The sequence below is a fragment of the Hypanus sabinus genome, chromosome 6 (assembly GCF_030144855.1).
Source record: "Hypanus sabinus isolate sHypSab1 chromosome 6, sHypSab1.hap1, whole genome shotgun sequence".
Taxonomy (NCBI): domain Eukaryota; kingdom Metazoa; phylum Chordata; class Chondrichthyes; order Myliobatiformes; family Dasyatidae; genus Hypanus; species Hypanus sabinus.
The window spans coordinates 45,998,862-46,015,124 of record NC_082711.1 but is presented as its reverse complement, the minus strand read 5'-3'; the positions used below and the strand labels follow the sequence as shown (position 1 = coordinate 46,015,124).

At 40.3% G+C, this 16,263-nt stretch overlaps 1 protein-coding gene across 4 annotated transcripts in view; it reads right to left on the bottom strand.

The window, feature by feature from the left end:
• The window catches only part of mastl (microtubule associated serine/threonine kinase-like), a 51,350-nt gene that overhangs the window by 24,218 nt on the left and 10,869 nt on the right, over nt 1-16,263 (bottom strand). For 2 of the 4 annotated variants that reach the window (XM_059972043.1, XM_059972041.1), the window contains exons 4-8: nt 14,745-14,833; nt 14,454-14,560; nt 8,165-8,309; nt 7,409-7,581; nt 4,732-6,081 (exon numbers count right to left, since the gene is read on the bottom strand). In XM_059972043.1, the coding sequence (XP_059828026.1) occupies nt 4,732-6,081; nt 7,409-7,581; nt 8,165-8,309; nt 14,454-14,560; nt 14,745-14,833 (1,864 nt within the window). Of the gene's footprint in view, nt 1-3,925; nt 4,044-4,731; nt 6,082-7,408; nt 7,582-8,164; nt 8,310-14,453; nt 14,561-14,744; nt 14,834-16,263 lie in introns of those variants that run through there. The other 2 variants (XM_059972044.1, XM_059972042.1) reach the window with 2 other exon arrangements.

Sequence of the window (16,263 nt, the reverse complement as noted above, 5' to 3'; positions counted from 1 at the left end):
CTCACCCCATCCTTCCACCACCCCACCAGGGATAGGGTGCCTCTTGCCAGCAGCTACCACCGCACCAGCCTCCAGTGTCCAGCAAATAATTCTCTTTAACTTCTGCCATCTCCAATGGGATCCCATCATCAAGCACATCTTTCCCTTCCCCCACTTTCTGTAGGGATCACTCTCTGTGACTCCCTTGTCTATTTATCCTCCCCACTGATCTCCCTCCTGATACTTAACCTTGCAAGCAGGACAAGTGCTACACCTGCCCCTGCACCTGCTCCCTCACTACCACCCTAAACAGTCCTTCCAGGTGAGGTGACACTTCAGCTGTGAGTCAGTTGGGGTTATTTACTGCATCCTGTGCTCCCAGTGTGGCCTCCTGTATATCGGTGAGACCCATCATAAATTGGGAGACTGCTTCACCGAGCTCCGTCAGAAAAAGTGGGATCTCCTGGTGGCCACCCACTGCAATTCTACTTCCTATTCCCATTCTGACATGCCAGACCATGGCCTCCTCTACTGCCGCGATAAGGCCACACTCAAGTTGGAGGAGCAACACCTTATATTCTGTCTGAGTAGCCCCCAACCTGATGGCATGAACATCAATTTCTTGAACTTCTGGTAATTGCCCCGCCCCCTCACCATTCTAGTTTCCCTCTCTCACCTCATCCCCTTAACAGCCCATCACCTCCCTTTGGTGGTCCTCCCTCTTCACTTTCTTCCATCCTCTCCTATCGGATTTCCCCCCTCTCTAGCTCTTTCCCTCTTTCACCTATCAGCATCGCAGCTCTTTACTTCACCCCTTCCCTCTCCAGGTTTCACCCATCATCTACCACTTTGTACTTCTTCCCCACCCCCTTCCTCCCTCCTACTCGCTCTAACATCTCATCTTTTTTATCCAGTCATGAAGAAGGGTCAAGGTCCAAAACATTGACTTTTTACTCTTTCCATAGATGCTGCCTGACCTGCTGAGTTCCTCCAGTATTTTGTGTGCGTTGCTTGGATTTCCAGCATCTGTAGATTTTCTCGTCTTTAGACTCCTCTATCCTGGGAAAGCCTTAACTATGCCCCTCATGATTGTAAATACTTCTACAAGGCTCATTCAGGTCCAGGGCAGGAAAGGCCAGTCTAGTTAGTCTCTCCATATGAATCACGTCCTTCTCTCCCAGCAAATCCTTGTCAGCCTTATCTGTACCTTTACCACTTTAATAACACTCTTCTCCGAGCTAGGCAACCAGAATGCAAAAAGCACTTAGATGTGTCATGTACAGTTGTAACATCATTTCTCAACAGTTATACTCAATGCTCTGTTCTATCCTGGTTAAACTATCAAAATACAACACTTTGCACTTTTCTGACTTAAATTCCCATCTGCCTATTTCGGCCCACTTTCCCAGTTGATCTAGAACCTACTGTAATCTTGGATAACCTTCTTCACTCTCCACAATACCACTAATTTTGACAGTCACTGCACATTTACAAATCATGCCAATAGAATTCTTATCCAACCATTAATATTGATGATAAACAGGGGACCCAATATTAGTTCCAGCAAGCACACCATTGGTCACAGGTCTCCAATCTTTAAAACAACCCTCCTGTCTCCAGCCATCAAGCCAATATTAAGTCCATTCAGCTAGCCCACCCTATATAACTGAACCTACATCTCCCTACTCTTTTATTCAAAAACCTTATCAATAATATTCTGTTAGCTTTCCTAATTACTTACTAGCCTTTGTGAAGTATATTATAGAACACTTAAATTCCTCTGCATCTCAGAGCTCCGCAATCTTTTGCAATTTAGACAGTTTTTAAATTGTTTTTCCCACTACAGCATGGAAATTTTTAAATTTCCCATATTATACTCCATTTACAGACAGACATACTTTATTGATCCCAAGGGAAATTGGGTTTCGTTACAGCCGCGCCAACCAAGAATAGTGTAGAAATATAGCAATATAAAACCATAAGTAATTAAATAATAATAAGTTAATCATGCCGAATGGAAATAAGTCCAGGACCAGACTATTGGCTCAGGGTGTCTGACACTCTGAGGGAGGAGTTGTAAAGTTTGATGGCCACAGGCAGGAATGACTTCCTATGACGCTCAGTGTTGCATCTCAGTGGAATGAGTCTCTGGCTGAAAGTACTCCTGTGCCTAACCAGTACATTATGGAGTGGATGGGAGTCATTGTCCAAGATGGCATGCAACTTGGACAGCATCCTCTTTTCAGACACCACCTTCAGAGAATCCAATTCCACCCCCACAACATCACTGGCCTTACGAATGAGTTTGTTGATTCTGTTGGTGTCTGCTACCCTCAGCCTGCTGCTCCAGCACACAACAGCAAACATGATAGCACTGGCCACCACAGCCTAATCTCTGGTCACACTTAAGCTATCTTATCTCTTTGAAGCCTTATGTCCTCTTAATATTTTACTTCCTAACCTATCTTTTTGCCAGAAGCAGAGTATACTTTTGGTGCCTTCAGTCATTTCTATGAATTGTAGAAAGCTGGTAGAAAAGTCATCACAAGTGAAATTAGAACACACATCATCTTTCTTAACATACTTCAATCTAAAACTATAATGCTTATCCACAATCATCTACCCCCACCCCCAAACCAACGTCTTCACATCCACACAAAAAATACTACTTGCTGTGAATGTGGGGAGGGCTCAGGAAAAAAAAGCTGAGGAGTGTGCATGAGTGTACATGCTTTTAAATAGAAACTCTGTGCAACAGATCCAGATTGGAGAAAAAATTTCATGAAACAAGACCTTGAATGAGAAATAAAATCTCAGTTATGGGAAATATAAAAAAAAATGCTGGAACAGCAACTAAGAAAACAAAAGCAGACTTGATGACCGAGGTCAGAGCCTTCTCCATCTGCTTCTTCCTCAACAGGCCATCACTTGAAATAATCAAGTCCTCAGTTACTCGTCCAAACTCCAGGAACTCCAATCATTGGTCCAGTGCAAGTTCTTTTACCATCAAAATCCCTTCAGTGCTGGGGGGGGAGGGAATCTTAGAGCAGGAAGGTTATGCTGCAAAGTACAGGGTACAGGTGAAGCCACACCTGGAGTACTGCATGTAGCTCTGTTCTCCTTACTTGAGACAAGATATACTGGTGTTGGAGACATTACAGAGGAAGTTCACCAGGTTGTTTCTGGAGATGAGGATGTCAGCTTCCGAGGAAGGATTGTATTGCCTGAGATTACACTTGCTTGAATTCAGCAGAATGAAAGGGAATCTTATAGGAATATCTAAAATTATTAAAGGGATGAACAAGACTGAGGCAGGAAAGTTGTTTTCACTGGTAGGTGAGAGTAGAACTAGTGGACATAGCCTCACGTGTCAAGGGAATACATGTAGTTCTAAGATGTGGAGAAATTGCTTTTCCCCAGAGAGTAGTAAACCTGTGGAATTTGCTGCCAGGGAAGCAATAGAGGATTCCTCATTGTATACATTTAAGACACAGTTTTTGCATAAGGGTTATGGATAGATAGAGCTGTGTCCATGCCCAGAACAGCCACAATCTTGTTGAATCATGGAGTGGGCTCAACATGCCAGATGGCCTACTCCTATTTCTTATGTAAAATCCAATCAAAAGGTGAGAAAAATGCAAACTGTATCATTTTGCAGCAATACCTAATTTTCCCACTAGATGGAGATTCTAAACTATAGAACAGTCCTACTAAACTATCCCACTAGTAGAATTGCAGGATCACAGAAGCAGATTTGAGTTGCTGATCTTGTATCAACAGTTGAAGTATTATTACGGGGGGGGGGGGGGGGTTTAGCTGAGAATCACTTTTGAATGTATCGCTGCCCTGTGATATTTTTTGAATGTGTGGATACCAGATAAGAAAGAGGATCAGGCTCAACCATAATAATCAAATCCTTACCCTTACCACTCCCATGCGCTTAACTAGACTGCTGGCACTCCCTGTTAAACAATGTCTACTTAAGCACAGTGCCTGAAATGATGATAGCTGTAGAAATATCAGTTTCACAAGATGTCAATTCCTCAGAAGAGGGAAGAATAAATCTAAAGGACAAGGGAAAAAGAGAGCTCAAATCTGAACAGGTTTTAAACACAACCCATAATTTCTTAGACATTTTACAATATTCCTCTGACAAAGGACACTAATGAAATCACAAAATTCTCATTTCACATTATATCAGACCTACTGAATAGTCATATCATTTAATAAGTTGCCACTGATTATATTCTCCATGCGCAAAGCCATTTCGCCAGTTAAACAGTTTCAACATGTGGCATGTCCATTCACAAATAGCATTGTAAGTGTGAAGATTTCAATTTGTTTTTCTAAAATTGTTTTCCAGGAATGCAAAATTCCCCAATATGATAATGGGGATAAGTTGTGTTATAACATCCAAACATGAGAAATTGGAGGTAGCCACACGACAGCTTGCCCCATCATCCAATAAAATTAAAAAAAATCTGATCTTTGTCTCAGGCTGCATGCAGTGTAAATATCAGTACGGATTAAATATCTGTGTCTGTTCTGCAACTTCTAAGTAATTCGATACTGTTTTGCTCTATAGAGTATGAGGTAGTCTGGAAGAAATTTTTAGTCACTTTACACAAATCACATCATAATTTTAACTAAAATTATATTTGTGGATCTGCATTTAATCCACCTCACCACAACCTGATCAATAAAGTTTTCCAGGTTGAATAAGCTATTTATTTGTGTAATACAAAAAGCTACCTGAAAAGATCCAGTTAGTTTGTACGATTGGATTCTTGGCAGGGGTGTCACAGCTTGTGGGTAACTCCCAGTGCAAAGGGATATATCCATTTTTTCAACAGACTCCATACTCATTCTGGATTTTACAGATAAATCACATTCATATATTGGACTACAATAACTTCGGAATATAACATTAGGCTTCTTTTGGTTTGAAGCCAGAGGTTTGACCAGGAATGAAGGGTAAAGATCAAAGCAGGTTTCTGCTGAGTGGTTGATGCACTTGTTATTGTCACCAACTGTACAATGACGCTTTGGTGCACTGTGAGGCAGTATCTTATGCAGGAGACAAGACTGAGGAGAACCATGGTCCTTAGCTGTGGCCCCTTCAAATGAAGAATCTTTTGTGCATATATTTAATGGTTTCTCATTAAGTACGTCTGAGAAAGATTCATCTTGAGCAGAAGATGCTGAATACGAACTTAGATTTCTCTGTAGACTCTTATCATTGTCATCAATCTGAAAACTGCAATTAAGATCATCTTTACAGTTTTCCTTTTCACATTGCTCATCTAGCTCAGTCATCAAGTTTTTGGCTAGGGAAGTGACAGATGCAATCTCAGATGTTCTTTCAAAGTTACTGCCATTCCCTTCAAAGCACTCATTATCCACAATGGGGCTTTTGCAGTTACATATTCCAGAGTCTAATCCCAATGCATCTATTTCCCCGGTTAAACCTGTGTGAGCAATTGGTTGGAATTCTGGAATCTCATATCCACGATTATATTCTGAATTTGTCTTCTTTCTCCAGGTACCAACTGAAAATGGGCTATGATCCACCTGATCAAATGGCCTCTTTGACTTGTTTGGTTTATCACTGATTTCCTCATGGAATTCATTCCCATAAAAGTCTTGAGAAGCAGTTGATGAAATATCCATCAAGCAGCTTTGGGGAGGCAAACTTTCAGATGGAACAGTCCCTTCTGATGTTGATTTGTGGCAAAGGCCTCGCCCAAAATTCACAGAGCTTTCCATTACTTCACTTCCCCAAGTAGGCGAAGAGCTGTAAGTACCAAGTCTGTTGAGTGAGGTTTTGATCATTTCAGCTGTGGGTGAGGTAACCTTTTCTTCTTCCTTCGCCACACTTTTATAAAGGCATTTTTTGACAACACCCTTTACTGCATTGTTAAGAGGAGTAGCCCGAATCTCTCCATCTAGCCTCCTTCCTGGACTCTTCTCATTTTCAACCAGAGAGACACTCATATCAAGACTGCCTTTATGATGGACATCATCCTTCCGAAATGAGCTATCTGTAACTGATGTTCCATTATTTGTAATCACTCTCAAACCAGGCTCGCCAACTTCTTTCCCCTGCAAAGATCACAACAAAATTAAAACTACACGATGGAAAAAAGCATATCAATCCACCTGCTTCAAATAACCAAACTAGTTACTTCTGACAATCAGAAACAGTTGTTTCTTGCCTCCCTTCTTACCTAATATACTCCAGGAGGAAATCTGCCTAACTCCAGGAGGAAATCTGCCTAATTGTAATTCCAGTTAATTCCGCCCACTCAGAGACTGACTCTATGGACTTTGCCTAGTGTGTCAGATTTCAGCAAAACTTTTCATAACTGCATTCAAAACTTCCACTTACTTCATCATTAAGACTGATTCAGCAATAAATTTGCATTTAGTACACCCCTTGATTCCCCATTCTACCAAATTAACAATAATAACTTATTTGTAGAGCACTTTTCATACAGACGATATAGTTCAAAGTGGCTTACAATCAGATAAAGTAAAAACATGAAGATAAAGGATAAAAAGGTGTTACTTAAAAACAAGGTTAAATAAATAAGTTTAAGCTGGTGATAATTCATGTTTGAATTATCATTCACCACCTTCTGTCCTCATCCCAAATATCTTGCCCTAGTTTCTTCCCAACTGTCCTCATCCTCTCTCAACTCATTCTCCACAGCACCCACCTTCTGTTCTCTTTGATCTGCTTTCACTACAAAGCTGGCCAACCATCTCTCCTTTATAAACTCCAACTTATTTTTTGTCCTTTAACTTCCTGAATGTATGTACATGCCTAAATTAGTGACTAAATTAATCGAATATTTTTGATTGAATTTGTCTTATTAGATTTAAGCTACTAAAAACATCCATGTGATTATTGTAAAGATAATCTTTTCTAGCTTATCTGCAGCCTTTGACATTGTTGATTACATCAATTTCTCCAATAGATCTCTATAATTCAGAGGTGTGGGACCAGACTTCCTTTGTTTCATTCTTATCCATCTAAATGATAGTCAAAAAATGCCTTCTCTTCCCATACTCTTGCCTAAAAACCTATCACAATCCCATCTTGCTTCTCATCTGCGGGCTGCTGCCCAGGGACATCACTGAAAATGACATGCAACAAAGACACCCACGTAGTTATGCCACTAACTTGTCCTCTCCATGCTATCCAAATGATAAAGCTGGTTGCTACAACATTCAGTACAGGATTAGGATAAATTTGCAACTAAATGTTAGAAACACCAAAGCCATTACCTTCACTTCCCATCAATTCTTTAGTCATGAATCAATTCAAATTCATTTTTGAAATATCACTTTTCAGTTAATTCAATGAAGCTTGCATAGCATATAAGAAAATATTGAAAGTTATTGACAGAATTGAAAAAAGACAAGCCTGGAGTTCTTTCTCCCACAGTGGACTCTTTAAACATCCTGACTCTGTGCTGGAGAGAAACAGGCGTGATTGACTGCTGGTACTGGATGCTCCAACCTTTGTATTTATCTGTGCAAAGTCTGGAGTCAGGTATTTTACTGGCAAGCTTGGACTGCACGATGAGCTATCGGCACCTGAAGGAGGAAAATAATTAACCTTTGCATCAAGACCATATCAAAGTGAATTTGAAAATGAGTAGCTATAGGATTAAGTTAAAAAAACATGCAGAAATGGTTACCAGCAAAAATAAAATATGATGATGGAAAAGAATATTAGCAGCACACGGTTCCTCATTTAACTTGTATTTGTAAATACCAATTCTAACCTTCATTTGGCTGGCTACTCCAAAATTAGACATTTCCCTTGTCCAAAGTTCATTGCTACCTTTCAGCCTCAAATTTTCTTAAGACCATAGGAGCAGAATTAGGCTAATCTGCCCCTTGAGTTTGCTCTGCCATTGCATCATGGCTGATCTTGAATCCCACTTAACCCCATACACCTGCCTTCTCACCATATCCTGTAAGACCACAAGACATTGGAGTAGAATTATGCCATTATGTACAATGCCTGCTCCTGAGCTAAAGACTTACAGTTACTATCTGGTCAGAAAACATTGACATCAAACTTTAAAAAAGCATCTTGTGAAATCAAATAACACATTGTTTTATTGTAAACATGCTAATGCTTATTAATATCCATTTATTTTGTCAAACAGACCTTTAATTGCAAGCCCTTTTTTACATCCTTCAGCACTCTGTGGCAGAGGAGAACAAAGTAACCCAAGGGAAACACTGGCATTGCTACACACCATGGGGCTCATCAGTGATGATGCATCTTTGGCCTTTCCTTCCGCTGGTGTGTTCTAAATAGAAAAAACACGAGCATTTAACAAGTACAAAGGAAAACGGGTTAAACATTAAATACTTCAAAATAATCAATATGAAATAATGCATAAGCAGCATTCACTAAAAAAGGACAGAGCATTTCTAAATTTTGTTGTCAATTGTTAATAGGGAATTCATAGGTTCTTGAGCAAAAACCTGATTCTGAAAGTAATTCTTATGGTCTCTTTTCAATTGTATTAACCTCCAGTAAAAACTGTGTGATAAGAGATACAGATTTAACCTGCGTCTGAACCATCATTCAAGGGTTTCTCATCCTGAAATCTTATAATGATCATCTGTTGGTTAGTTGATTAATTGCTAGTGCTTCTATTGGGTAATTTCTTTTGGTTGCTCTCTGCATGACCATATGAAAAAAGCGAGCTAACATTGTAGAAAAGACAACCAAAATATTTCTGGCTTTTTCTTTCTATTTTTTTTTAAGAAAATACTTAATACATTGGATAATAATTAAAACAAGCAATGGAAATACTGAGCAGATTAGGCAGCATCTACATGAGAGGAATTTAAATGTTTCATGTCCATAACCTGTCACCAAAGTGAACCAATGTCAATAGTCACCAGTTAAAATATTGTTTCCCCCCTCCCAGATGCTGACTGACTCATTGAGTCAGTCAATTTTTGTTCTATTTCAGCATTTGAAGTTGTTTGCATTTGGAAAATAGATCATGACTGAAGCATGGCAGATGTAGAAAGTTTGTTCTTTTAATTGAAAATCTCTTGCTATGTTTCACTTGGAGGAAATTTGGAGAAATTTGTAAAATTTCATATTTAATAGGTCAAATCAAGAACTGTTACAGCACTGCAGACTGCCATTTGGCAACAGAATCTGCATGTGCACATCTTGGTGTATTGTTAACCTCACAATGTCACCCACAAAACTGTGTGAACTGTACTAGAGTTCTCTAAGAATAGAAAACACTATCAAAGCTTGCAGCAGGATCTGGACCAGCTGGAAAAGTGGGCTGAGAAATGGCTGCTGAAATTTAATACAGACAAGTGTGAGGTGTTGAACTTAGAAAGGACCAATCAGGGTAGGTCTTACACAGTGAGCAGTAGGGCACAAAGGATCTGGGAATACAAGTCCACAACTCATTGAAAGTGCTGGCACAGGTAGATTAGGAACATTAGAAAGCTTTTGGCACACTAGTCTTCATTGATCAAAGTATTGAGTACAGGAATTGGGATGTTATGTTGAAGTTGTACAAGACATTGGTAAAGCCTAATTTAGACTATAGTGTGCAGTTTTGGACATCTGCATACAAGAAAGATTGAAATAAGATTAAAAGAGTACAGAGAAAATTTACAAGGATGTTGCTGGGACCGGAGGACCCGAGTAATAAGGTAAGATTGATTAGGTTAGCACTTTATTGTCAAGACCATGGAAGATTGAGGAGATCGATAGGGGTTTCAATCTAAATGCAAGCAAGCTTTTTTCTCCACTGAGACTAGGTGAGACTACAACTGGAGCTCATGAGTTATGGGTAAAAGGTGAAATGTTTAAGGGGAACAAGAGGGGAAACTTCTTCACTCAGAAGGTGGCAAGAATGTGGAACAAGATGCCAGCACAATTGCTGGATGTGATTTTGATTTCAATGTTTAAGAGAAGTTTGGATAGGTACATGGATGGTAGGTGTATGGAGGGCTATGGTCCAGTGCAGAATGTTGGGACTAGGCAATTTAAATGGGTTGGTACAAAGAGCTAATTTCTGTGCTGTAGTTTTCTATGACTAATAGCCTAATAAAATACTACAGAATCATACTATACAGTTAATGAGCCAGACACCTCTATCATCCCATAATTTTGACTACTTTTTGTCCCACCATAAGGAACCTCCAGAGGTGCTAGAACAGGTAGATGACATGGTACTAGTTACAAGCTGCTCTCTGTAGATCTACATATCACAGTGATATCCAAGTAAAGTGGCTTTGAGAGTCCTCATTGCACCAGATGAAACACAGGCTGATAAACAATCTCCTGACAACCACCTATGATCTTTGTCAGCTTATGGGCCAATAATCTTTCACACTTAACAATAAAGCTGGCTGGCAGTGTAGTGGCATCTGCACCAGACTTCAAGGTGAGTGGTCCCGGGTTCGAATCCGGCTGGCTTTTTGCATGCTTTACATCTGTGCTGGGCTGAGCATCAAGTTAGCTACTTGTCCTCGTAAAAAAAGATGAAAATGCTAAAGAAACTGCAAGGTTGCTGCCTGATGCGCCACAAGGAATAGCAATAAACAATAACTGGGAGGCTCAGTGAGAACAAGTGCACAAATTGTACTTAGGGGAAATTCAAAGCCCATCACTAAGAGTTACTTAGTTCCATCTCCTCTGGTAAAGCTGGTAGAGTAATGAAAAGAACAGAGACACAGGAAACTGCAGGTGCTAGCGTCTGGAGCAATGTACAAAACACTGGAGCAACTTAGCAGGTCAGCCAGCATCTATACAGTGAAATGGACAGTTGATACTGTAGGTCGAGACCCTTCAGATGGACCAAAAGGTACAGGGGAGTTTGCCGGTATTAAAAGTTGGAGAAATGGTATACTCTACCACACCTCCTGAAGTCAAATGACCAACTCTTTTGTTTTGCTGATATTGAAAAAAGGTTTTGGTCTTGATAGCAAGCCACTTGGATCTGATTCTCCTTCCTGTAATGTGGCTCATCTTTGTTTGAGATCCTGCCATTATGGTGGTGTCTTCTGAGAACTTGTGAATGGACTAAGAGCAGAGCTTGGCCACACAGTCATAATGTTAGCACTATTTGCAAGTCCTCAGATAATGAAGCAGTCTACAGGCAAATGCAGCAAGACCCAGACAATATTCAGACATGGTCTGATGAGTGTCAAGTGCCACATAAACTAGCCAATGACAATATCTAAAATCCAGTTTTCATCACCAAACTTTCAATGGCATTACTGAATTCCTTCCTCACTCTAAATATTGCAGGTATTAGCATTGATCAATAACCGAACTGGAGCCTGTGGCAAATTACTCACACTGGTAACACTTCAAAGCTTGTCCAGCATCTACAGGGCTCAAGTCAGGAACGTGATGCAGTTCTCCACTCGTCTGGATGAGTACAGCTTCACCAACACGAGATCGACAGTATACCAGACATACTAGCCCACTTGAGAGGCAACCTGTGGACAGCCATTCACTTACTACACCAACAATGCACAGAAGCAGCTATTTATAAGAGCTATAGGATATCTTGCAGCAACTCACCAAGACTCTTAAGACAGCACCTTCTAAACCAATGATTTGAAGCTCTACCAGCCAGGAGAAGGGCAGCAAAAACCCACATCTGGAAGTTGCCCTCCAAGCCACACTTCACTCTAACTTCAGTCTCAGTACCTCGCTGTTGCGAGCAGTTTTGGATCCTTTAGCCAAGAAAGAATGTGCTGGCATTGGAGAGGGTCCAGAGAAGGTTCCCAAGAATCTCAGGAATGAAGTGAAATATGAGAAGTGTCTGATGGCTCCAAGCCTGTACTTGCTGGAGTTTAGAAGGATGAGGGGGGAATCTCATTGAAATCTATCAAATATTGAAAGGCCTAGAATGAGTGGATGTAGAGAGGATGTTACCTATAATGGTGGTGTCTCAGAGGGCACAGCCTTAGAATAAAGGGATGTTCATTTGAAACAAGTCCCGCTTGATGGCTCAATAATGTCAGCGCCAGACTCCAAAGCAAAGGTTCCCGAGTTTGAATCCAAGTCGGGTTGAGCGTCAAGCTAGCAACTTGGCCTCGTAAAAACAAGAATAGTTTGCTACAGAAACACCTTCAAAAGACGGTGCCCTGATAACTCCACTGCCGAGAAGGGCTATACTTCTTCAATTGAAACAAAGATGAGGAGGAATTTCTTTAGCCAAACTGAGGTGAATCTATGGAATTCATTGCCATTGATGGCTATGAAGGTAAAGTCATTGGGTATGCAGTACTTAAAGCAAAGCATAATAGATTCTTGATTAGTAAAGGTGTCAAAGGTTATGGGTAGAAAGCAGGAGAACAGGGTTGAGAGGGATAATAAATCAGCCAATGGAACGGTGAAGCAGAATCAACGGACTGAATGGCCTAATTCTGCTGACATGTCTTATGGTCTGTGCAAATGTAGCTCGATCAGCAAGGTGCACTATAAGCCAGTGTGCTTAGCCCCCTCTGCTCTACTCGTATTATACCCAAGAGCAGCTCCAATGCAATAATTAAGTTTGTTGTGGCTGTGTGCCACTGGATTTCATACCATCTGGTCCCTCCCCTTGGTGTTGCTCTCCGGTACTCACTCAGCTGAAGAACAAGTTGGACCAGAAAAACTCAGGGACGGGTAATATTCTTTTCTTTCCCCTCTTTGTAACTATGATTTTTTTCTGAAATCATAACCTTCTGTGCTATGTTCTGTGTGCAGTGTGCTGTTGGTAATGTGTTTTGCACCTTGGCCCCGGAGGAATAATGTTTTGTTTTGTTATATTCATGTATGGCTGGATGATAACTAAACATGAAACCTGAACTTGAACGTCACCACTGTAGGTTGAATCAAAGGAATTGGCATACAAGAGGGAAAAGTTTAGTTGGATAGAGCCACAGCAACCTCTTATTCAACAATAGTAAAACTAAAGAGCTGATTGTCGACTACAGGACGAAGAAGCCAGAGGTCCATGGGCAATCAGCAACTTTAAATTCCTTGGCGTTGTATCAGAGAATCTGTCCTGAGGCCAGCACAGAAATGTCATCACAAAGACAGCACTGCTACTTTCTTAGAAGTTTGAGCTGATTCAACACATCCATCTAAAACTTTGACAAGCTTCTATTGATGCACAGTGAAGAGTATCCTGACTGGTTGCATGGGAACGTCAATATCCAGGAATGGAAAATTCTACAAGTGTGGTGGACACAGTTCAGTCTATCAGAGGTAAAGCCCTCCCCACCGTTGAATACATTTACAAGCAGTACTGCTGCAAGAAAGCAGTACCCACCATCCAGGCCATGCTCTCTTCTCACTACTACCATCAGGCAAGAGGCACAGGAGCTTTAGGTCCCACAACACCAGGTTCAGAATCAGTTATTACCCAAATCAGGCTCCTGAACCAGTATGGATAACTTCACCCACCTCAACTCAACTGAGAGGATGTTGTCCAAGTAGCATGCCATCTTTGACAATGTCTTCCATCCACTCCATAATGTACTGGTTAGGCACAGGAGTACATTCAGCCAGAGACTCATTCCGCCGAGATGCAACACTGAGCGTCATAGGAAGTCATTCCTGCCTGTGGCCATCAAACTTTACAACTCCTCCCTCAGAGTGTCAGACACCCTAAGCCAATAGGCTGGTCCTGGACTTATTTCCACTTGGCATGATTAACTTATTATTATTTAATTATTTATGGTTTTATATTGCTACATTTCTACACATTCTTGGTTGGTGCGACTGTAACAAAACCCAATTTCCCTCGGGATCAATAAAGTATGTCTGTCTGTCTGTAATTGCACAATCTCCAGACTCATTTTCAAGCACTCTACAACTAATGATAGTATAATTTTTTTCCTTATTTGCATAATTTGTCTTCTTTTGCACATGGACTGCTTGTCAGTCTTTGTTATGTACAGCTTTTCAGAAGTTGTATCATACTTGATTTTCCTGTAAGTGCCTGCAAGACAATGAATCGAGCTGACGCATTTTGCATATCTAATAAATTTACTTTGACTTTGAACTTCACTTGGAAATTCATCTCCATTCCTTTACGGTAGCTTGTTCAAAATCGGAGTACTCTCTTCAAAAACAGCATTGTGGGCATATGCACACCTCAGTAGCTGTAGAGATTCAAGATGGCAGCTCAGCACCACCTTAAGGGCAACTAGGGATGGGCCATTAAACAATGGTTCATCCTGCAAACCCCACATCCCTTGAAGGAAAATAAAAAAAAAAGAATGTTTGGAAAATAGGCATGCAAACCACACATATCATAGAACTGGGGTTCCCAACCTTTTTTATGCCATGGACCCCTAACCATTAACCGAGGTTGGGAACCCTAATCTAAAATGTCACATTAAAACACAGCATATGCATCACATAATCATTTCTGTATTAAAAAAAAATGACAATTAACACTTACAAAGCCCAGAGAACTAATGAGAGATAAGATCTGGCCTGGAGTACGGTAGTAGTCTAGTTTTGGATTTATCATGGAAGGTGTGTTCAGAATATCCATCATGTTTATTTCTTGAAACAAAAACAGAGTTGGAAAACATGAAATGACCAATTTGGCCCTGATCTGAACATAATAATTTCATTTTAAGTTTATATAAAATCAGAAACTCCAGCACTTCAGTTCCACTTAGTGCACAAGAAAAAAAGATAATGTATATCATTATGTAAAACTCACAGCAATCAATTTTATTCTTACCTCTGTTCAAAGTAACCCTGGAGAGACCAAAGTCCGTTAATTTGATGTGCCCTTTGTTGGAGATTAACATGTTGTCTGGTTTCAGATCTCTAAAAAAAAAAGCAGAAGATCAGATTAAATTGCACTTTAAGAATGTCCCAAATATGCCCTGTTATAATCTCTCAATAGGACTACTTATGTCACAGACAAAACAACAAAGATGCGATTACTCTGATATGACAATTATGTAAAATGCCAGAGTAACAAGAATATCAAGGAGCAAATTAGAAAGAAATTTTTTAAGGGAATTAGCAAGATGCACAAGAAAGATGGATTAGTTCAAATCAAATCGTGTCTAATTAACTTGATAGTTTTTGTTGAAGGAACAGAGGGTCAATAATGAAATAGATGACATAGTATGGACACTTCGAAGGCATTTGACAAAGTGCAACATAACAGTCACCTTCTAGACTAAAGGGAGTACAGTAATAGAGGATTGTACCATCATGGCCAAGTGAGAGAACACAGAGTACAAAAGAAATATTACTTTTCAAACTAGAGGAAAGTATACAACAGAGTTCCCCAGGTTTAGGTACAAGGTCATCTGCATCTCTTAATATATGATAGAGATTTGGCATCCAAAACACAGACCAATGGGGAACACAGTACTACTTCCTCTAGTATTAAATGCTCTTCTAACATCTATCACAATAGTAGCAGTGTGATATTTAGCTGAATGAACTGCTGTTAACTATGTTTTATGTGGAGCTGGCAGGCAGCAACTCTGACAAAAACATGTCCAAAGCAACAGTACATGATGTTATATAAATCTGATGTTCTCCACCAACAGACATGTCAGTTTGAGAATGGGGAGATGAATTAAAATGGCTAGCAAATGGGAGCTCCAGTCATGGTAAAAGGGATAGTAGATGCTCAGTGAAGTGGTCATCAAGTTTATGCCTGATCTCACAAACTGTGACTCATGCAATACTGGACATTATAAAGCTCAGTGGAATTATCAAAAATGTGGCAATTTTTGGTTATCAAAAATGACTACTTTTGGAAAAAGTCAGCAAGGGCCACTGTTATTAAAGTTGACATAACCCCAGAGATGGAACAGTTTGCGTCTCATTACTCAAATGCTCCTTAGTCAATAAGGCAACTCCTTTTCACAGGAAAGTCATAAACCCAAAGAGCTTTCAGAGTCTTCATTGATAATGGAGGAGGGTTATACTTTTCTAAGGATGGTCACAGAAGGGCTGTGATTCCAAACGAAGGCATGAGATTTTGTGAGTAAAGTGCAATCTTGAGAGATCAGCAAAGCTCTGCAATCATGGAGGATTGGCAGGTGAGGTGGAAATGAAAACTGGGTTGAGGAATGTACAAAAGGTACTGTTACGAAGGATGAACAGCTCTGATGGGCAGAAGGGTGCAAGGTTGCCCATGTCCCCCTCCGCTGGGAGAATTACAAACCGTTACTGTTGCCAGGCTGTTAATGAGAGAGAAAGAGATGGAACAAAACATACTGGGACTGGAACAT